The sequence below is a fragment of the Aulostomus chinensis genome, chromosome 8, assembly GCF_037954235.1.
Source record: "Aulostomus chinensis isolate RoL2024-O1b breed Wild chromosome 8, RoL_Achi_v1.0, whole genome shotgun sequence".
NCBI classification, from domain to species: domain Eukaryota; kingdom Metazoa; phylum Chordata; class Actinopteri; order Syngnathiformes; family Aulostomidae; genus Aulostomus; species Aulostomus chinensis.
In genome coordinates, this window is record NC_141327.1 from 19760976 (window position 1) to 19784673 (window position 23698).

At 42.1% G+C, this 23698-nt stretch overlaps 2 protein-coding genes across 4 annotated transcripts in view; one reads left to right on the forward strand and one right to left on the reverse strand.

Annotated features, from left to right (window-relative positions):
- prss12 (serine protease 12) overlaps positions 1–12051 on the reverse strand; it is a 25469-nt gene extending 13418 nt beyond the window's left edge. Inside the window, exons 1-8 of one of the 3 annotated variants that reach the window (XM_086211554.1) lie at positions 10564–12051; positions 9005–9143; positions 7610–7782; positions 6887–7037; positions 6238–6416; positions 5060–5201; positions 4748–4968; positions 1188–1329 (exon numbers count right to left, since the gene is read on the reverse strand). In XM_086211554.1, coding sequence (XP_086067680.1) covers positions 1188–1329; positions 4748–4968; positions 5060–5201; positions 6238–6416; positions 6887–7037; positions 7610–7782; positions 9005–9143; positions 10564–10888 — 1472 coding nt within the window. In that variant the 5' untranslated portion in view covers positions 10889–12051. The remainder of the gene's footprint in view (positions 1–1187; positions 1330–4747; positions 4969–5059; positions 5202–6237; positions 6417–6886; positions 7038–7609; positions 7783–9004; positions 9144–10563) is intronic. The other 2 variants (XM_086211553.1, XM_086211552.1) reach the window with 2 other exon arrangements.
- Positions 11594–17771, forward strand: mettl14 (methyltransferase 14, N6-adenosine-methyltransferase non-catalytic subunit). Its single transcript, XM_086211555.1, has 11 exons — positions 11594–11963; positions 12427–12515; positions 12761–12848; positions 13692–13769; positions 14116–14203; positions 14291–14381; positions 14493–14634; positions 15021–15113; positions 15999–16115; positions 16940–17150; positions 17271–17771. Exons 1-11 carry the CDS (start codon positions 11898–11900, stop codon positions 17570–17572), a joined length of 1365 nt encoding a protein of 454 aa, XP_086067681.1. The 5' UTR covers positions 11594–11897; the 3' UTR covers positions 17573–17771.
- Positions 17772–23698: the final 5927 nt, after the last annotated feature.

Genomic DNA, 23698 nt, shown 5'->3' on the forward strand with positions numbered 1-23698 from the left:
GTACCTTTTTTTAAAACTTCATGCTTCTGCAGCAGAATGGAAGGTTCTGATTGATAACACCAGTGAACCGTGTTCAACCATAGTTGGACCGTGTTTGGTCAGTGATAGAAAATATGAGTCCTTTCTTGTGAGGAAGGTCGGTGTGACAATAACACAATTGAATTGATATGAAATGCTCTTTTTTTTACTGTCTAATTTCACTTCTCTACTCAATAAAACGACAAACCACACCACCCATCCCTGCTGTTAAAGACAGCTACATTAGCCTGTACAAACGTGCTCATATCAGGCTTCGCTGTCACCTTCCACCTGCAGTCAGCAGATCTGCTGTGCTTTTTATCATTCACTCCTCCCCCCCATTTTTCCCTCACTGTACATTGAATAATTACCCTATTTTCAAGCTGTTCTGGTAATGGCTCGGCCCTCTCTGCTGATCTGAGGTAGGCTGTAAACTACCACATGCTTCTTCTGCTACATGTGGAGTTGCCAGCTGCTTCTCTTTTGACCTGACAGAGAGGAGTTTCACGGGGCGGGGGGGGGGGGGGGGGCACAACCTGGAGAATCACCCTATAATGCCCCTAGTCATTCACCCCGCACCACAATTAGGTGCCCTGACTGACCAGAGGAGGTGCAAATGCAGTAACCAGAACTCAGCTTCCCACCTGTACTTTCGCTTTGTGTAGATTCATTCTGAAATAGCAACATCCCTTTCCAAATTCCCCACCAGTGGTGCAATGTGATCACACAGCTATTCTTTGAAAAATGCATTCGTGTGGGCTCACTTCCTGTCAGCAAAAGTGTTCTGGTGGCATACAGAAGTCATTGTAGATCATGAAGAGGTTTAAACACTGGAGCTGAAATAAACGGTTGATTCTTGAATTAGATTATTGACACTGATAAAAGGTAGACTGAGGGTATCATGATTGATTTTTGGTCAGTCAATTTGCTAATTCTCATATCATGTGGTTGTGGACGGTGGTTCGGACCAAAACTGATGGAGACTTTATTTATTAATTTTACAACCAGGAAAGACGCATTAAGATAAAAATCTCTTTTGCAAGTGTGTTCCAGCCTCTTTGCTGATAATCAATCATTTCAGCCGCCTTCATCCTTCAATTGTGTCTGCAAAACACTCAAACACACCCACACACACCCACACACACACACACACACACATGCATACATACCTGTATCCCATCTGTCGACACACCACTTCAGCGTCTCGATCAGTCCATCCATCATCACACACTGTTCCCCACTGACCAGACAGATATAGCTCCACCCGGCCTTCTCTGGGGCTTTCTCCTCCCACAAGCCTCACTGGCACACCTGGTTCACACAGACAACACACTTCAGATTGACTGTACACACACACTCACTATGCTGGCACAGGTTTCTTTTCTCTAGTTCTCCGAAAAAAAGTCTAGAAACACTCAAAGACACAAACATGATCCTCCAGGCATGTGAGCTCATGTTCTCTTCAAAAGGAAGTAGCTGGAACACCTGTCTGTTTTCATGCAGATAACCACCTTATGGTTTTAACTGTCCCAAAGGGGAAACTCCTGTCACAATGAATAGATCATTTATTTTCATTGCCTGTCTGTTTTTTTTCACACGCCCCCACTCTTGTTTTCTCTCTCCCTCAAAAAGTACTATTCATTCACACCGTTAATGAAATCAGTCTGAGAGCTAGGTTGAAGCAATCCATCATTTGTCTGCACACACACGCACGCATGCGCGCACACACACACACAAGCTAATCTTAGTTAGACTATGTCTTTTCCATGTGTTGGCAGGTTCCAGATCAGTTTACAATTTCATCAAGTTGTAGGTCAAACGTATTTGAAAGAAGAGAATTAGACAACATTTCTTTTGGAAAATACCTTTGGCCATCATTTCTTTAGAACCAGACAAACAGTTAGGTACCCTCCCCTTCTCTCTGTGTGCATTACTAAGCTCCAAACCCCCAGCGGATGGCTAACTGCTAATTAGCTTAACTCCAATGAACACTTGCAGTGGGGTTGGAGAAAAAGCTGTCTCAAAAGTCATCAAGCACACTTTTCTGCTAGAACAATCTCTGCCTGCTTTAATAAACCAAGGGTTGTGCTTAAACACTCATCATACAATAAAGGAGATTTGGTTATATCAGAATCAATTATTGTGTAATTGTTATTGTGTCAGGCTAACAACATTCAGTGTCGGGTGGTCTCTGAAATGCACTTCAAGAGGAGAGAAGAATATCTGTGCATCCATTTACTTATTACCAATTTAGCATCCTAAAGCATCTTTGGTAGTTAGTTTAGCATGCATGCTAATGTGTGCAATGTGTTGCTTGTAAGGGCCTTAAGGGGTTAATTGTTTACTTCTGAGTTCATGTCAGTTACTGGGAAAAAAATGCTCATCTTTGTCCTCTTACTTGTTAACACTAACACATATTTCTGGCTCTTGGAGCACAATGTGGTGGTCTCACAAAACACAGACTGAAAAAAGAAGCCAAGAGAAAGACTTCAAAGAGCTTGCTGGCTTATCTGCATTTTCTCCTTTTCCAAAATCAACACAAACCAATCTGCCTGTGGCACGCGGGGGGGGGGGGGGTTAAACACAGATAAACACTCAACAGATGCACACACACTAACACACACAAATGTTTTGCAGTAATGACAAAATTCTTTAGTGTGTGTTTGTTGGTCAAGCGTCCCCAAGGCTCTTGCCAAAGCTACATAAGCTGCATAAACCTAGCAGCTATTTCAGTATGTGCGCTCTACCCGCAACAGTCTTCCCTCTCTGTGACACTCACCAGACTCCTATCTGTTACAATCGAAATCAAGACAGACAACAAAGACAGGAGCACATATATACACAATCTGAGGTGAAATCTGAACCACAGCTCAGCTCCATCTCCTCTCTCCTTACACATCTTTATTGATGTCTGGAGGCCGTAGACCTGATTAATGGTGCTACCACTCAGCCCTTCCTCCCTCTTTCAGCAAGTAGTGACACCACTGAACCTTCACGTCTTTATTACAAAGAGGTCGAGGTTCAGTTTTACAATTATAAAAAGAATATCAAGAACCATGTGATGATGAAGCATAATGGTTGCCCATTATTTCAGTTTGAGTATTTGGTAGTGAGCAGCAGCGAGAGGGAGTTCCCTACAGGAGATTTCATTTGGTTAAAGGTTACAGCAGCGGGTCCATTTATGATGACTTTCCAAATGGCTCAGTCATTAAGGGACAACAAGCTAACAGACAGCTGTGCATACATCATCCTTCCTATATGTGTGTTTCCTCTCTAGGAGACAGCTGGATTTCTCCCAATGCAAGGTGAGGAATAATTGATTGAAAATTGAGCTTTTTAGAGACAGAGTTAACAATGACATGAAGTTTTATTTTTCCTGGTCTTCAAGGAAAAATTTAATGAAAAATAAACGAAGAGCTCCAAGTAAAATTTCCCAGCACGTTTAACTCAGGGTCAGGATAAGCTGCAAACTTAGACATAACATAAACTTGTATTATCTCAAAGAGAGGTTTCTGAGTAGATGTGACCTAAACCACACACACACACACACACACACACACACACATATATATCCAGGTACTTGTGAGCTAATTTCCAGGACTTCTCCAACATTTTCTGGCTTTTTCTATTTTTCAAAAACTTCTCCAGGCTTGAAAATTTCTATTTACAATTTGCGTAACTTTTTTGGTTTTTTTCCACAAGCACATGAGCCCCATATTTAAGGTAAGCTTGCACCTCAGTTGAGTGGAGGGGGATCATTCTAAAGTAAGACTCTGGTTTCCTATTCTATACTTCCAATGCTACATGAAAAACTACAAAATCCGTGTCAAAGCCTGTAAATGCATTGACCAGCGGGAAGTTACAGACAAGCCTGTAGACAAATGAATGCAAGTGGAGGTAGAATTACAGTGCTGTAAAACTAATTGACAAATAAATTCAGAGAGTTTTTCTCATCTGGTTAGACACTCCAGAGTCGAGGGACCAAGATGGCCAACCCTGATAATTATTAGTGTTAGAGCGGAACTTGGCTAATATAGGGTGTTAAAAGGTCAGTAGTCTTGGCTATGAGTCATTGCAGTGAGCAACTCTGAAGAGAATCAGGAACCAGAGTAGAGACGCTAAATATAAGGATGCAGACTTTCTTCACTGGATTTAAGAGAATTTGAGCAGTGAAATTCTCAAGTAACTGAACCGATGATCTTATTCTATACACTCATACTGATGTTCATATGTAAGAAAATATCTGCGGAGTATTCCACTCTATTTAAGCACAACAGAATAGTCAGATTTGATTTAAGGCAGACTGGAAATGTAGGAGAGAGAATAAACCAACATTCTACTCATTTTGGTTGAGGAGTGATCATGAAGCAGCCTATAATTTAAAGAATCTGGATGGTTCGAGTCAACTAAAGCAACATAAATGCAACCTTATAAGAGAAATCAACTCAGAACAGAATATCATTTTTGAAGAGGACAACTAACCATTTATGTATGAAGGCAAATCCCTGCACCTATTAAAAATACTGTATACCGGCCGGAAAGGTTTCAGGTTTGATCAATATAACCAAAAATTCCAAGTCTGTAAAAGTCCAAAGTGGCCCTCTACATATGTACATGCATACTGCGTGTGTTTGAATTGTTACATAGACCCACCCTCCTCCACTATAGTGTCTCTGACATCTGTAACATTGACATTTCACAGTAACTGTCAGAGAGGGTTCGTCCTTACTGGTTGGAAGACTCTCTCCGTTGTGCTCAGGGCTGCAGGCTATGTTAACGTCTTCATGATGTGTGCAGTCATGATGGTGCCACTCCCTCCTGGTGCACAGCAACAAGCTCGGCTCTTTCCCTGTGCAACTCACATCATCTAAAAGAATGGGACCCGACGCCACCCCAAATCGTGGCTCTGGGGTCATGTCTAACCCTTCAGAGACCAGAGTTTCTCCTGACCTGTAAGGATATATAAACACACACACACACACATTTTGCTCATTGACAAGTAAAAAAGAACACGTGTGTGCTTGTCTTGGTGAAATATTACCTGTAACCAAGTTGACGACAAACAACTTGTGTGTTGTAGTCTGTCCAGCTGTCATCACACACCGTCCCCCACTGACCACGATAGAAGACTTCTAAGCGTCCCTCATAGCTCCCTGCACCTCCTACTAGCCTAACAGTACCATCTGGAGAGAAAGACACACACAGGAGGTGAGGTAATGTGCTTGCTACTGAAAATATATATGAGAATCAAAATATCCATCCAGTTGAAGTCAGTTTTACCGGAAAAACTAGAATACTGCATTGCATTTCACAATCATATGAGGAAGGATTTTTTTAGTTCATCCTTGAGTCCCAGTGGACATTTGTGCAAACAAAATTCCGTCAGGGCATTCCAGAGACATCACGGTGGAGACAATCAGATGGAGATAGCTTACAGGTGAGGTCAGAGTTACCTGGAACGTTGCCCTTTGGACTCGAAAATCTTCTCAATTCATCCTTTAGTCCCAGTGGATGTTTTTGCCAAATTTGAAATACCACCCTCCCAAAAACAAACAAACAAACAAACAAACAAACAAACAAACTCAAAGGGTTCCAGAGGTCTGTCCATACAGACAACCTTCAAACATAAGTTTGACATGTTTGTTGTCACCATTGTCAAACTTATGTATTTAGAATAGCTTTGCATGTTTTTTTGAAGTTGTAATTATTCAGCAATACTGTATATATATACACAGGGATTTATAACCACAGTAATGACAAAAATTCCAAAATGTGTATAATTCAGTCTTCTTCCTTTCCATTTTGCTGGATGACAGCCAGAGTATTCATGTGTGGTGCACAGAATGTGTTGTTCCACATTATTTGCTGAGGCTTAGAAACGATAGTCAGATATTGGAATCTAGGCTGGATCACTGCAGGCTTCTCCTCAAAGCTCCCCTTTAAAATATTGTCGGCTCAAGGAAGAAGATACTTTCACATTGCATCATTAATGTTCTGGACATTTTCAATTTTCATAGCAGAAGAAGCACAGATGTAACTGCAACCACACCTGGCGGCTCTATATACTTAATCATGACTGCAAGTCAGCATGCAAGACATGAGCAAATGTCTCCACATAGAAGCGAACAAGGTCATGGGTATATAAAAAACATTCTATCACCATATGTTTGTAATTCCTAGAGAGTCTTTCATGAATTTTATGATGGCTGGCCTGCCTACCTGTGAGAGGGTTGCACGACACTCCTGCATCCTCTGAGTGCAGGCAGTTGTGTTCTCCCCAGGCACTTTTAGGACACTGCTCCAACGAGAGCTCATTGCCTGTGCAACACACCTCGTCCAGCCACACGCGACCGAAACTCTTTCCGAAATGCGCCTGGCTCCATGACTTCGCCACACCGCTACAAAAAAGAGAGAATGTACACAAGAATGGATCAGTTTTCAGTGTTTTGCTTTGAAATATACAGTAATATTAATTTCAAATAAATATATTAGAAACTGCAAAATGCTTCACTGGCATGTCACAAAAAAGCACACACACACATACACATTGCAGAAAGTGTAGAGTTGCTCAATATGCACATCACTGTGGTGGTAGGATTCATGTGGAACAATGAGCTTGATTCACAATCTGACCCCCAGATGTGCTTTACGGCTCGCTCCTATCTCTCTGTGTCTGTGGAAAGAATACTTCTCATACTTTTGGAGACAGAGGGAGAGACAGATGGCTGGACGCCCACATTAACTAATCCTCTGTATCGTTCGCCTTCACATTTCTTCATATTTCCTTTGTCTTAATTAGTACTGATAACTGGTCTGATCATGGACATTTATTAGTGTGTTTGTGTGTGTCTATATGTCTCCCTCTCACCTCAACCCCAGCTGTCGACACACCACCTCTGCATCACTGTCGTCCCATTGGTCGTCACATATGGAACCCCACTGCCCTGCATGGAAGATCTCAACTGTGCCCTCAGACTCAGATCGACCTCCCACAAGCCGCACAGGGAGCATGATGGCTGCTGTAATGCACATAAACACATGGAATCCCACAATAAAACAATCTATGCATAGAGTGGAGGTGTGTATGCACTGTAAACACACGAAGCCTGAAAAAAACATTTAAGCAAACATGCTAATTTGCTATCTTCCCCAGAGCCAGACAAGAAGATAGATACCATTGTCATTTCTGTGTATGCAGTAGGGGAGCTTGACACCCTCAGAGATCAGCTATTGGCTAGTAAGCTTTGCATTACCAATGTTAACTGATGAAAAGTGCGAGCATATCTCTCTCAAAAGTTTTCATTGAGATAAGGTTCAGGGTTCTTGTGCAGTGCCTCTTATATAAATACAGGCAATGACTGGAGAAAGGTGTTGCTGAGTTTGACTTTTGCTAACACGTCCCATTCACTACCGTTCGTTCTGCTAAGCTAACTAGCATTCAGCCAGTTAATGTGGGTCTCAGCTCCCTTCTGCAGCACACAGGAGAGATTAATGAATTTCCCATAAAGTTCCTTTGATAGACATATGTTATGATAATGCTCATTTTAATGCATTCTCTATAGACCTATGATTCCTCAAGAGTAGGGCCCACCTCGCTGCTGGGTGCAGGTAACAGCTGCAGCCAGAGAGCATTCCCCTCCATTCCAGAGAGTCTTGGGACACCGGAGAAGGTCAGGCTCCTCTCCCTGGCAGTGGACCGCTCTCCAATGGAGCTTCGCCATGCCAGGACGAAACAGTGGAACTGCACGTGCACGGCCAGAGGTTCTGGAGGAGAGTCAGCTTTTTAATGCTCTTCGACATACTGTATTTTTTATTTCCACCGCGCCCAACATTTCCACCACTCCCTACATCAACAGCAAATCCTGAGATGCTGATTAAGAGGCCTGAAAAAGGTTTTGCGGAAAAAAATTGAATCTCGTTAGAGCAGCTTCTCTATTCACGCCACCTGAAATAAATCCAGCAGACAGAAGTTTTTCCCGCAGCAAAAAAATACATCAGCCATTTTAACCAGTTAGCGGTAACACTGAGCTGTATGTAAGTTTGTGATCTAACATTCCAGAGGGAACACTGTCATCAGTTTTGTACCTGACAACCTCTATGTGACCCAAGCGATTCCACACATATGGCTGACATTTGCCCTCTTTCTATTCCGCTGCAGATTTTCATTGACTGCTGCACTAATTTCCACAGGCAGGCAAGCGCCCATGTCAGTGTGCCTGCCAACGCCGGTGTTAGTGTCAACATGTGTAAGTGCACAGTATACGTCTGAGATCCTCTAACGTGACAGCACAGTCACGTGTCTGTACGTGTAGCTGTACTTAGTTGGGTTGTATCTCTGTCACATGGTGGACTTAAAGCTCTTCTGGGGAAGAAAAGCAAGTCAGTCATTACAATTCAGGAAGATTTGAACTCTTTTCTCACATTCCCGCTTACATGCAGGTTTTAGAAATTTGGATAACCTGCAGGCATTAGCGGGTTTTGTGGGAAAGTGGCTTTGGTGTGAAATCAGGGTTATTATTGGAGTTCAGTCAATCTGACGCCCTCTACAGTAAGAGATATAAATGTGTGTGTGTGTGTGTGTGTGTGTGTGTGTGTGTGTGTGTGTGTGTGTGTGTGTGTGTGTGTGTGTGTGTGTGTGTGTGTGTAAGAGACAGCAAGAGTGCTGGTAACAAGGTAAATAGCTACGCACTTAAGGTATTTAAATACCTCTGGGGGAATGGAGGATCGGAATGCAAAGGTCACACAAGAAAAGTACAAAGACTGCGAAGAGAAGAGAGGATTTGTGTCTGAATTCTTGAGAAACTCTACCATTCCCATCAACTTTACATTATACACTCACCATCTGTGTTCAGGCAGCATAACAATGTGCATTTTTATGGCCTATGGTGGTTGCACTTGCACCTGTGTCTGAATATGTATATGTGAAAGGGAGAGGCAGCAAATACCACATGTCTGACCATATGTGTGTGCAAGCGTGCTCGCTCACCCCTTCCCCAGCTGTCTGCAAACCACTGCAGCGTCTTTGTCCCCCCAATCATCACTGCACACCGACCCCCACACTCCTCCCAGGTACACCTCCACCCTGCCATCCAGTTTGGAGCGGCCTCCTTGCAGACGCACTGAGCCTGAGGGGGGTGGAGAACATAGATGTGCAGTCGTCATACAAAAACCGTGGGATACAAGAAAAAGATGAAGATGAATCTGGGCACAACGACTGGTGTGGAAAAGAGGGATAATAACCCAAACGAGGAAGGCAGGTTCTATTAGAGAGCTTTTTAAAAAAAAGGGGCACATTTTCTCTTCCATGTAGAAATAAATCAGATTCCTCTTTTCAACTCAGGTAATGACTCTCAAAGGTGTTTTCATACATGGCCAATCAAAAGAAATCAAAAGAATGTAGCAAAAAGAATGTAGAATGAAGTGAAGCCATCCACTAAAACCTAAAACATCTGTTTATATATATATATATATTTATATGTGCTTCCCCCCTACCTAAACTGGGGGTCTGTCTGGATGTTAGCAGGATTAAATGTTACAGCAAAAAAATTGTCAGCCTTCACACAATGAAACTCTATACGCAAAATGATAATTTTTTTTTTGCTCTATGAGCCTCCTAGTGACAGGAGCAGGCTCCACTGGCCCCAGGATTAACAGGAGTTAGTCTGAATGGGGACTTTTGGTCCTAGATGTCAGCCCCACATTACGTGTTGTTCATCAACAACACAAATAAGCGAATTATGTCACTGCTGTTGGAAAGTCTCCTGATTCTCTCGTTGTAAAAGCTGAGGCCATTTTTGTGAGTAACGCATTGTCAGCTGAAATTGTCTCACTCAGTAGAAGGCATCACTCAACTGATACTTCTTTTATGACTTTTAAAAACATTGTTTCATCATGGGCCCTTTTGAGTAATTATTTTTCATCCAAAGGACCATTTCATCCTGTATTAGTGTACTCAGACCCATCAGCTTCTCAGGATGGACCTCGGCCATAAACTGATGGTTTTCACATTCTGGTCTCTGTGTTTGCATACATATTATACCCAGTTGGAATAACCTGACTGCTTGGTATCTTTTATTTCATATAATTCAAAAGGGTGATGCACAGGTTCAGTATATTTAACTTAAACCCAGGAGAACATGGTTTGTTTTCACTAGAAAGCCCAGAATATTCTGACACAGTCTCCCTGTCCCTCAATCCCTGTAACCAGTCAGTTATTCTCTGGTTTATTTCAACTACACATCGGGTCAGACTGCTTGAGGTCAATATGTCTTCATTCTCCCTAATTTCACACACGGGTGTTCTCCTTCCTAAACACATTATAATCAAATACATGCGCACTCCCGATCTCTGATATGTGCTTAGACTTGCCATCTGCCACACCTGGGGCATAAATTAATGTAGCGTGGCATGTGCTACGGGAACGTTGATTAGATTTACTCTGTCGGTGGCCATAACCATAATTTAATTCTCATTTCATTCTACCGTCCTAATCAGAAACACATTTACGATTATGGATCCTGAGTGTTTACAGGCCTGAATGTGTACCTTGTTTACAGTCGCAGTACCCCCAGTCCACTCTGCCTCTCTGGTTCCTGAAGAAGCACCATGGTCGGATCCTACCGTCCGGGTTGCGACAGTGGTTGTGCTCCCCTATTCCTTTACCCGAGTAGCGCTCCTGGAAGCCGCCCACTTCGGTCCAGTTCATGCACCGGGCGCCGGACTCGGTGACGTCTATGGCTCCCCGGTAGAAGCCGTCTTTCCCACGGCTCTGAGCGCACTCGGTAAACGGTTGGATGAATGATGAGACGCTACTGGAATAACAACAACCGCTGATCATCGCGATCAGACAAGCCAGAGAAGCCAGATGCATGTTCGGTGTCGGTTGTAGACAGCTGACACGTTTAAGCGGCGCGTATCAGTCATCAGCGGAGGAGACGGTTCCTGTCATCGCCGTGGGACGGGAGGGAGAGACTCACACTCACTGGGAAAACTATCAATCAGGCTGCTTTTTTTTGTACGTAAGCAGACGACCCCCCACAAAATAACATAACATGTAGCCTATTATATTCTCATTTAATCATATCGGCACAAACTCAGCTCCGCGCGTCCCCACAGCCCCAAATGAAGTGCAAACCTACTGAGACGGGACGTCACACAGGACTGCGTCTTTCTGGTGTTAATTTCATTAGTCCTTTATTCAGCCGAGTTCTTCACTGTCATAGATCGACGTCCACGTGTCTGCACTATTACACTGGCATTAAAAACAACAATTTAACATCTAGGTGAGAGGTTTAATAGGAGTTTACTGTCTCGGAGCTGCATTCTGCAAGTTGACGCAACAGCACTTTGAGAAATGAAGCCATGCCTCCCCCAAAGGAAGCCGACTACAAGCGAGAAACGATGGTTTTGGTTTTTTTTGTTTTTGTTTTTGTTTTGTTTTGTTTTAAACTAATGCTTTACATTGACTTTTTCCCTTTTTTTTTTGAAACGGTATTATTTTAGATATGAAGAGCAGCCCAATCTGGCTAATATCAGTCAGAGGGCCCCTACCTTCTTGAATTACCAGAAGAGTATGGAATATTACCATTCTAATCCAAACTTCTCACGGGGTGGCGGTAATGCTCCTCAAAGCTGTTAGCCAGCCGCCAGAAAACAGATGGTTGCTATTCCATTCCAGCCCAGTCGATGGTAGTAATGTATTTTAATCAAAGCAAACGAAGAAGAAGAAGATGGAAACCGACGACGAAGAAGAAGCTAGTCATATGTGGTCTCTATAGTTAGCAGCTCTTATTTACATGAAGAGGTGCTGGCGACTCTGAGATTATGTGTTTTAGTTGTTAATTGTTAAAAAAAAATAACTAAAAAATACAAGTGAAGAAATGAACAGTCGACTGCAGGAGATCCGCGAGCGACAGAAACTCCGGCGGCAGCTTTTAGCTCAACAGGCAAGTACTTAGACTGTTGTTGTTAGCAAGTAGCTAACTACACAATAGAGCCAAGTAGCTAACTATGATGCTGTGTGCGTGTGTGTGTGTGTGTGTGTGTAAGATACAGTGAGATTCAGTTTCTGGATAACTAACTTGTGTTTTATTAACGCTGCTTTTAGTCGGGGTGGTGAGTAAATTCAAAACGTTGACGGTTGTAATCTTAACATGCTCGAGGGACTTCTGTAATCTGTACAGTGGTCGCCATCAAGTGGACCTGTTGTTGAAACCCTTTAATAACTCTATAAACAACAAGACATCATGTTATTTTGGAGATGAACAAATAAAAATGCATAAATAATTAATTTACCAATCAACATATTGAGACAGAAAACGTGTGGCAGCACTGCGCGTATTCTACCTGATATGAGCAACAGGCTCAGGATGTTGAATGCAATCTAACTTTACACATGTCTGTTCACAGTTGGGAGCTGAGAGTGCAGATAGCATTGGAGCTGTGCTAAACAGTAAAGATGAACTGAAAGAGATTGAAGAGTCAAGAGAAACATGCAGGTAAGATGATGTAGCCAGAAAAATTTGATGAAAAGGCTTGGTGTCTTTGTCAGCAGACATGTCTTTCATACCTTTAAGTGCTTGTATAAGACACCAATTACATTCCCCACTCTGCATTCAGAGCCCCCCCTTATTAAATACTCATTTTTATTGTATTTTTGAGAGGTTTTTGGCCATTTTTGCCTCTCAGTTTTATCTTAACAGTGCTAAAATATAAATGTCCACAAATATTTTGTGTTTTGCAGGGCTTCGTTGGATAGTTCAGTCCCACCTTCCAAAAGGAAGGCACAAGCAGAGGGAGAAGATACAGAGGAAGATGTGGAGGAACAAAAGGTGAGCGAAACTCTATCAACACTTTTGTGACTGTTCCTCAAAAGTAAATAGTAAGAGAAACACAACTCAACTAGGCCCCTGATAAAGGACATGAGTAAAAACTGCAGTCCAAACAATAAAGTTGATGCGTTTCTACATCTGTTGTGGGAGTTTTGACCTCCTCAGGTTGTCACAAAGTCTCAGCACACTGAAAGTAAAGGTGTGGTTCCTGCTGATTTGATGTCTGGGACATGTCCCAGCTAAATGTTGACCTCAGGCTTTTAATAGGCTGTCTTTAAAGTAAACGTAACATCAGAGCTATGCACTGGTTCTTAATATTTAGTGAATCTATTGGATATTATCTGGTCCATTCCCTCGGTTCAAGTCATTGTTTGTAGTATCTGTTTTAGTGATAAAGTGAGGAAGGAAGTTTTGTAAGTCTGCACACACACACACACACACACACATACACATACACACACACACACACACACATATATATATATATATATATTAATAATTGACCAAACCTTTGTTTTTTTCAGTTAACAAAGCTGCCAACAGGTTTCAGTTGAAGCCTGATGGAATGAAGGATGAAAGCTTTGTGAAAACATGTGTTTTTTTTCCTCATGCTTTTAGGAGACTGTAGAGATAAGAGGCTTGGCTCACTTGCTTGGTTTCTCTGGCAAAGTTTTTGAGAATCGTAGCCAAATCTGACTTTTTCCCCCTTACAATTCCTTTTCCTATTATTTCCTCCTATTTTTCTTTATGCATTGTAATTTTGTTTCTTTTTTCTCTTTCGGTATCAAGATTGTGATCAATAAGGCTAAAATCATTCCTCCTTGTTCTTCATTTGTGTTTAAGGATGAGGTGGAAGTGCTGCAGCCAGAGGAAAGCAACCCGTATGAAGAAGTCTACAAAGACTCAAGTACTTTCCTTAAGGTATGAAACTCTCACTTTCTCTTTTCTTTCACTTTCTCCTGCTTCGTTTATTTAAATTTAGTGGTTTCCTTATTGCAGAAATAAGCAGCAGCAATCAAGCATGTATGCTATTACAATGTTGTGACTATTCATTAAATACCACTTTGTAAAGAATATGAATCAACCCTGGAACTTAATTTAATCAAGCCAGAATAATTGCTATTGTTTTTTTATGACATTTGAATAAAGATATTTTCCAGACATTGATAAGGTTATGTTAGAAAAAGCTATTTTAATTCAACGCTATTGATTATATTTAGTTTTTAATTAGCTTTTTCTCCTCCTCTTTTATTCTCATTAATTCCAGGGTACTCAGAGTTTGAACCCTCACAATGACTACTGTCAGCACTTTGTGGACACAGGGCACAGGCCACAAAACTTTATCCGAGATGTTGGTGAGTGGGTGCTCGTCTCTCTGTGTGTAGATGTCTATGTGTATATGTGTGTGTGGTTCTGAAATCGGTGTGTGTTATGTGGTTAAGGCTTGGCTGATCGATTTGAGGAGTACCCTAAACTTCGAGAGCTGATCCGACTGAAGGATGAACTCATTTCTGGCACCAACACCCCTCCTATGTATGTTCAGGCATGATGTCAATGTCACACTAAGTATCCACCTGATTGTCTTTGGTGGTATCAGTTGTTTTTGTAGATTTGTCCCTAAGGTTTGTGTTGTGTGTGCATCAGGTACCTCCAGGCTGACCCAGAGCACTTTGACCTTCAGGATTTGCAGTGCAAATTTGATGTAATCCTGCTTGAGCCTCCGTTAGAGGAGTACTACAGAGAATCAGGCATCAGCCACACTGAACGCTTCTGGACCTGGGATGATGTAAGCAACTACAAAGTCACAAGATGCATCTTGTTTTACACAACCTGGTACTATTCCCATTTCTGATCAGTATTTATTATTTCACACACGAATTTTAAGGATAAAAATTGATAAAACCGCTAATTACATGGGAGAAAATGAATTATGTGTAAAACATTAACTAAAAATACAGAATTTACAGTTATAATTAAAAAAACATCCATCTGTAGGCACTTACAAGAAGGGATGGAGTAAGCCTGTGCTGTTTGTGTTTTTTGTGTGCCAGGAGGGGGCGACACCTACTCACAATGACCTTACCAGTGTTCATATGGGAGGCTAAATGAGCTGCCCCGTTATCTAATGAGTGTAGAGTTCTCATTTCATCAGTCCCCCTTCTGCTGTTGTAGATCATGAAACTGGAGATCGAGGAAATATCAGCTCTCCGTTCCTTTGTGTTTCTCTGGTGTGGCTCCGGTGAAGGTCTGGACCTGGGAAGAATGGTAAATCAAAAGTCCATTAGAACACAGCCAGATTTTCAAGAAATGGCTTTTGTTTCTGCTACATGTTCAACACGGCCACCACGTTGTTTTTGCTTGTGCAAAAACCTGCTTGTTTAGTGCTCATGTGACGATCAACTGTGGCAACTGTTTGTACTGTATAATGCCCTGACAAAAGACCCAAGTTTCCCCAAGTTTTTTGTCTAGTATAGCTCCTCATACCTGACCAACAAGTGACAAGCTGCCTACGCACTCCTCCTGTTCACTGTTCGCCAAGCCTTTATTATGCGTACTCGTGTGGCGTGACGTGTTTTGGCTTTCAGCTGATCCGTAACTCTGATGACAAGCTGACGTCCTCAATCAGAAAATAGATTTTTCCTGAACAGGTGTGTTTATACAAGCTGCTTTTGTGTTCCATTTTAAGAACGTTAGTGTTTTCCCCTCGTCTCTCCCCACTTCAGGGCAACTGTCATCAAACCAAACATTTAAATGTGTGTTCTTTTATTTGTGATGAGGACAGAGGATGCGTGACTGCAGACGTGCTATAAGAGGACGTTTGTGTCACACATTATGTGGAATGTTGTTTTTTTCCCACATTGGCCTCATAATTATTTTGTGTCATTTTGAAGAAATACTCCAAGCACGAATGAGTAACTGGCCAGTTTAATCTGAAACGCACCAGCCTGTAGAACATCAGAGCGGCAGAGTCCCCTCATGCTGGACACTGGCTTTAGTAATTAAATACACAATATGGTGCAAGTATTGTGTTGTCTTATTAATCCACGAATCCTCCTAATTCAATAAAAAACAACTTGTCAATAACTAAAACCCCTTTTAATGCTTGGTTAGTGGGTCCACCGTAAGACTAACCTTTAACACTCATTTCAGTGTTTAAGGAAATGGGGCTTTAGAAGGTGTGAAGATATCTGCTGGATCAAGACCAACAAGAACAACCCTGGAAAGACCAAGGCACTGGACCCCAAAGCAGTATTCCAAAGGACCAAGGTACAATATACTCTCACACACACACGCACACACACACACGAGTGAAATATACCGTATGTTCAGATTAGATGTTACATTCTCTGTTTTCCTTTGTTGTGAACACAAGGTTTATACATAATGACACTTTAAACAAAGTTCCTGAGCACTGCAGGGTCTTAAAACGTGTTAAAGTTGATGAGTTGAATTTAAGAATTCCATACAAAATGTGTGTTTTGGTCAAATGTAGGGGATAAGAATGTTACTTTGATGTTGCACCTTCTCTGTGTGTTTAAATCCATTTGAGGGATATGTCTGGGCTTTAAAGTAACACCCAGCTAGTATTGTGGAACTTTTTGGCCGGTAAGACTGTACAATAGTTATTACATTTTATTCAAAGTGGTGCTATAAAGTATTAGATTTAAACTGATGAAAGTTGTACGAACACGGTTAAAGTAATATGGCTAACAGTTATTTGTTCAGACAGCAGCGTTCTTCGCTAGCTAGAAGATAACGCTTTCTGTTTGCTGTTTGCCTGCAAGCTTATATTGAACAGTGTTTTTTTTTCTAATATTGATTGCCAATATCAAGTGAAGCATTATGTGTTCATATATTGTTGTCACAAAGTAGAAAAAAGTGTCAGTCTTCATTATCGCAGTTGTACTTGACGAAAGCTTGAAGGCCAAAACATCACCAAAATAAAAGGATGAACACAGATGGTTGGATACTTTTTTCTACTTTATATACCAAGTTGTTTTTCTTTTGTCAAACATCCCTCTCACTGCAACTTTGAACCGCTGTAAATTCTATAATGTGATGTAGTGACATATACAACCCTTTGCCCCCAGGAACACTGCCTGATGGGAATCAAAGGAACCGTGCGTAGAAGCACTGATGGTGACTTCATCCACGCCAACGTGGACATCGACTTGATCATCACTGAGGAGCCTGAGATGGGAAACGTAGAAAAGCCGGTGGAGATCTTCCACATCATTGAACACTTCTGCTTGGGCCGTAGGAGGCTGCACCTGTTTGGACGAGACTCAACCATCAGACCAGGTGAGAGAAAGTCTGAACAGGAAAATGTAGGTGATGATAGGATTTATGTATGTATTTTTATTTACCCCTACTCCTCTTATTTCCCAACATCTACATTGCATCTTTGTCCTCTCTTTCCAGGCTGGCTGACGGTGGGTCCTACTCTGACCAATAGTAACTTCAACCCAGAGGCTTATGCTAGTCATTTCGCTCTGTCCCACTTGTCTGGCTGCACAGAGGAAATAGAGAGGCTACGGCCCAAATCTCCACCTGCTAAGCTAAAGTCGGACCGCGGTGGCGGACCGCCCAGAGGGGGGCGCGGTGGGCCAAACGCAGGGAGAGGTGGAGAACGAGGCCGGGAAAGAAACAGACCGAACTTCCGCGGGGACAGGGGAGGGTTCAGGGGCAGGGGGGGTCCACACAGGGGCTTCCCCCCTCGTTAAAGCACGTACCTCATACTAGCCGGACTGATGCTCTCCTACCTGCCTCACTGCTAACACTTGTAAAGCAGTTGGTTTGGCTCATGTATGACTTTTGGACATTAGCGAGTATGGTCAATGCCATTTGTTAGGTTCTTTTATATTTTTTCATGGCTGTATTTTAGAGTAAACAGGTAGTGTATGAAATAAACATTCTGTTCAACATTTGTGGTCTTACCTATAGTTGTGTTTTACATTTGTTCCTGAATATCAGTTAATCTGACAGTCGTCCAGTCTTTTAGTTCACAGACAAAAGTTTTGATATATTTTTGAAGAGTTGTACTTAAACCAGCATCGTCTTAACATTGCTGTAATCTTAAATGAAATTTTTGAAAATCGTGGTCACTGCTGCACTTTTATTGTGAAATTCTGCATTTAATTACCTCAGCTTTTGTACATACAAAGATTAATCTGCTCCTTCAAGCAAAATCAAAATGGCAGTAGGAAGAATATGTAAATATACGTGTTTCACCACCACCCTGCTCCTCAGAAGAGCCACGCACCCTGATATGAGCAAGGTGCAAAGGCCTTCTGTTCTCTACTTGCAGCTTTCTTGAAGGTCTGTGAGTGAGAGTGTCAGAGGCCGAAATGGCCCTTGGTTTGGTTGATTTTTATTCTCAGAAAAGGAAGTGTTCTTCCAGTGCTTTCTAGTTTTTACACTGAGTTGGGCTGGAGCCTGTCAGCGAAATGACTAACATTATATGGCCTTGGCAGAGGTATGTGCCCTTTCACTGCTCACCTGCACGGTTATTATACATTTGTTCTTGCCACAGCATGTGCATCAGCTCAGTCAAAGCTGATTGTTTTTTGTCTGTATGACTTTGCTGTCCTCAAAGGAATGCTGCCCATCCTCCACCTATATGCACTTAGCAAACTGTGCATTCTCCCCTAAACCAATCCTCTGGCTTTTGGTCTGCAGTTGTTGCTTCACATTTGAGTGGAAAAGAAACAATTGGTTATCGAAGTGATCAGGGTCAAGTTGTACGAAGACGGGCTTTATATGGCCGAAGATTGTTAAGTCAGTCATCGTTGCTATGAATTCTGAATAAAGTCCAGCAGTAAGTGATTGGGTTGTGGGTAAAAATGAGGAATTTCAGGAAATTTTAATGACAAAGTTGAGCGGGTTGGAAATAAAATGGAAAAACCTTACAAGCAAGAAAGTTGCACTACTTGTTTAATAGATTGTAGTGGTTAACCCCCTTTCCCTTGCTATTAGTCGTCATGAAACCTGAATCATATTAGCGTTGTCCTATGACTATTTTGTCTGTTTTTAACATACGTATCTGTAACGCTGACTAAGGGAGGAGACTCAAGAGGTCAGGGAATTCCACAAGTCACACACAGGTGGAATGCTCAGGCAGCCAGGCAGCGTTTCAGATTCAATTTGCCATCCCTGATTTTCAAAGGATTTTGATATATTGGAGTTATGAGTGAAGGTAAGAAGAAGCATGAGGTTGGAGAATGGTTGCGACATCAGCAGATGCTTTTAATTGACCCGCAAATTGAGGTTCTGCCCCTCATGGTCTATGGACCATTTAGTGACTGGGAGAAATGGATCACTGATACAAACAGCAAAATGAGTTTCTGGGATGACCAACTGGTAAGAGGCCTGGTAGTAGAGCCGGAAGAAAGCGGATTGTATGTGGAAACACTTCGGTGTCCCTCCTCTGAAGGAGTGCGAGGGGCGTTGCTGGCCAGAGGGACCTCTGGATTATTTTTCTCACGTGGATCTTCCCCCTTGGCCTCAGAATCTGGTTCTCGTTGAAGTTGTGGATTTCATGTTTTCCGTTCCTGTACTTATTGATGTAATCACGAACAGTATTTCATAATGACTTTTTTAGAATATAATCACTCTTTTCATGGCGTCCTTTTTCAGTTTGGACGTGGGACTCTTTAGATGTTATTTCATCTGTTAACTAATGCTTTCATCACGTTCACCTTCCATGTCCTCACCTGGGTCCTGTGACTACCTCCCACGTGTAGTGGCTCATTTTTGTGCGGCCACACCTCTTGACTTTTCAAGCCCAAACAAAAAGTCACTGATTGAGTCACTAAAATAAATGTTCCTTCCTGGTTGTTGAAGACACAGTATCTATTTTTCTCATATATTTATGGCCTGGATTGTCATCTTGTGTCGTAAATCCATGTTAACGACATACTACAGTCATTTTAAGACATTAAGGCATCATTATCTTTTTTTGACTCACAGCATTAAGTATTTGATAACAGAACGACAATGTATTATCAAAGCTGAACTTACCATATAGGCTATATTTAAATACTTGATTACTCCCATATGTACCACTCACACTTTGAATCACGTCAAAAGGTCCCTACAGCTTTGAAGCTCCTGTTACAAAAAAACTTGTCACCTCGGAATGTGAGCAGTTCAGTACTGAGGTGACATAAATATCTATAATTTTACACTGGTAGATTTCACACGTTAATTGTCATAACTGTTGTTACAGGAAGAGTTTTACTTGTTTCAAAGTTCAAAACTGACATGGAGCCTATGTTACAGTGTCAATCTTCTGAATCTGAATCTTCTGAATGAGTGTAGCTGACAACTAGTGAGCTCAGTGCAGTGACTTGAAGTATGTTGGAAATATTAATATGAATTAAAAATCCTCTTTTAATTTCTCAAAAATAGTTCTTGTAAGCGTTACTATACCAGGGTTGTGAATTGTCGGAACTTCTTTCCTGTTTGGGTGCAGTGATTTGATGCAGTTTCCTAAGACTCCTATCAACAAAACAGCTGCGGATAGAAAGGTAGCAAGCTTATCTCGCTCTGAGGAGGATTAGCAGTTAAATCTTTTTTTTAAATAACAAGGTAATTTATCCCTTGACATTTACAATGTGGCAGTTTGTTTACCTACATAAAGTCCCTGAAGAATGCACTGAAGTTGGAGGAGCGTTCGTCTTGTGTGTCTTGTGTTGAACTAATTATAAGTGCAAAAGGCGGAAGCAACCCCGGTGGCAGCTCCTCTCCAACTGAAGGCCTGAGGGGACAGCGTTGAGGCTAGCAGATGTCATAGACGGCAGTCGCGTCTCCAGCACAGGCTTCACCGTTTGATGGGGCATGTTATGTGATAGCTAGTTCAGTTCATCCATCACTTCTCATGATGGTGGGGCTCATTTCTGTATCTGCGAGGAGGTTGTGAGGATTAGGTCATCTAAGTAGAACAAAACCCTGATCTGTTTACTGCGTAACGGTTCTAGAAAGGTTTCCATATGTGTAGAGAAAGTCCATGGACCAGGACAAATTGAAGCTGGTTGTACTGGTCATGTATACCTCGGAAGGACACACGCACACGTATAGGAATTTCCTTTTGTGCAGGAATTTCTATTGACTGGGAATAACAAAAATGTGGGGATACCAGTTTCTCAGGTCAGCGGTGGGGAAGCTTTTGCTGAGAGTCCTAACTAATGTAGTTGTTGGACTGACGCTTGTTCAAAATCAACCCCATGCCAGTTTTTTCCTCAGAAAACAGACCTTCATTCTCATTGAATGAGGGAATGACAACACTAGCTCCACCATGCTCCAACGTCAAAGCCATTATCTTGGTTATCTCGAGTTCAGGGTGGGGGGGTTGGTCCACTTTTTGTGCAGCCCTGGAAATGAACAGCCTGAGCATGATGCAGGTTTTTCCCAAGCTGACAGACAAGCATGCGCGTGCATGTCTGTCAGCATCAGTTTACCGTGGTTGGCTCAAATAGCGTCTCAGCTGCTATGGACATCACAGTCCATGTGGAGGCCAACTCTTGATGGCCTGAGCTGGTTTTGGCCACAAAAGCGTTCAACTGCTAAGTCTGAAACTGGCAACGCTAAAATATCCCCATTATTCGGCCTGGTGGGTGGGTGGGGGATGGGCCACGTTTGAAGTGATTTTATCAGACAGGAAAATGTGAAGAATTACCTGGCCTGGGCCTGCTGTGGGTGACATGGAGCGTCCGTGGAAGTGAAGTGACAATTGCAAAATGCTGATGTGGAGCTGAGGTGCAGATTTGCTCCAGAATGTGTCTCTTCTTTTCTGTCTCCCCTGCTGCTTCTTGCAAATGAGCCGTGGTGCTCTTTGAAGTGGTCCCTGCCAAAAAGACTGCAAACAAGGGCAGAACACAAAACACTGAACCTGTAATTGCTCCTGATGAATCGGCTGGCACTGTGCATGGCAGCCCTTGCCATCACTCTCTAAGTGTTTGTGTTAATGAGGCAACACTGTCAAGTGCTTGGAGTGCCATCAATGTAGAAAAGGCACAACATAAATAAAAGCTGTTTAGATTCAAACTAAAGGCTGTTGTCATTCACGCTTCATTCGTACCAATAGCCCATATAATTCTGATCCAGTAAAATGTCTACACATTTACAGCTGCAGTTTTTCTGAAGACAAAATCGGGCGATTTTGTACAATCGGGTGATAATGTAAGTTGTTATTTTTGTTTGGTCATTTTTATTTTCTTTTAAATTTTAACCCAAATATTGATCTTTCCAGTCGCTGTACCAAGTGGTTAGTGCGTCAAAAACCAAACCAGACTTGCATTTTCTTCTGAGAGTAAATGGAATGTCTGGCAATTTGCTTGAAGCTCTCACTGCCGGCGTTTGCAAAGGCCAAGTCACCGCTCGTATTGCTGGTCATTTTTAAGATCTTGCTATTAAAATTGTGCTGAACCTTTCATAAGATATCATACGAGCTGTTTATAAAACTGCGTTGCTCTATGTAATCTACTGTACTTCTTTTAAAATTAATAATTGGATGCTGAGTAAGGCTACAGTCCAGCCTGACGTCACCACTAAGTGAATCAAACATGAGCTAAGAGGTTGTTGGGCTCTATTTTGTGACTTGCTACACGTGTAATGCTGTGATGTAACTTTCATTTAAAAAATGTAAATCGCAACAGCACTTGCAGAATTATTGCAATCGATGTTTAAGAAAGTTTAGCCTCAGGTGTTATTTTCCCTCTTAGGGAACACTTGCTCCTTCTCGCAGCATCTGTCTGACTGATTGTTAAACACCCACGAGGTACATTATAGCGAGTGATTATATAACTAAAATTAGAATCAGAATCAGAATAGCTTTATTGTCACCAAGCGATCGAGCCCAAAGGGAAATTAGTACACTGGCTTGCCTGATCCAGCTATCACGAATAGTTACAATTATTACTGGTTGATCGTAATAATGGCACACATCAGAATTAAACAAAGCACATATACATTTGATTGTGTATGTACGCTGAACTTGAGCAGTCTGTTGTTCAACGGACGGACATGTGCAAGAACTGCTCCCCTCCAGTACCATGGATAGCACCATTCCACCAGCTATGCATAACCTAGATTTCAGCCGGTGTCGTCATCAGTCAATCACAGGGCTGTCATTCACATTCCTTCGGGCATTTTACAATCTCCAGTAAACGTGCATATTTTTTCTCTGGGGGAGGAAGCCTAAGCTCCCAGAGACCATATGTAGACATAGGGTATAGATCAGAGTATGCTCCAGCTGGTCAGCAGGCCGGATCCTTGAATCATCATGCTGTGAGGTTCAAAATGGAACAGCACAACTTGCCGTCAACATACAAGTAAACATGTACAGCGTACAGCTACCTGTCGGGCTAAGACAACAGCCTCCTTTGAGGACAGGCCGCTGTTTTCCTCGAACACGTTACCCCCCCCCCCCCAACACACACACACACACAGACACACACACACACACACACACACACACACACATCTCTGTTGCATTAACTGAGTAGAGAGGTACTGTATATGGGAACCATAGTGATTTTTAGAGCCTTGTATATACAGTAGAGTAGACAAACCTCCATATTCATTGCACTTGTCATCATTAAATTACCAGTTTAATTTATTTAGACTGGCCAACACTTTATCACTGTAATTAAGCCGAGTCACAATTTCACACTTGAATGTGTACAAACTATCAAATTCCTCCTGGAGGCATTTTGAGTTCACACCATCGTCTCACTCCATGCAGCTCAAGGTTCAGGTTGATGGTCTGTAGTTTAGGTTCTCATCCGCTTTACTTTCGCATGTGGTTTTGTTTCCCTTCAGTTCAAGCTTTTTCCATGTGACGTCAGAGA

Excerpts from the sequence above, each read along its gene's own strand:
- mettl14 (XM_086211555.1), top strand. The coding sequence starts at position 11,898 with ATGAACAGTCGACTGCAGGAGATCCGCGAGCGACAGAAACTCCGGCGG. Across the intron at positions 12,516-12,760 it reads GAGTCAAGAGAAACATGCAG|GGCTTCGTTGGATAGTTCAG; the intron begins GTAAGATGATGT and ends TGTGTTTTGCAG. Across the intron at positions 14,635-15,020 it reads GCTTCTGGACCTGGGATGAT|ATCATGAAACTGGAGATCGA; the intron begins GTAAGCAACTAC and ends CTGCTGTTGTAG.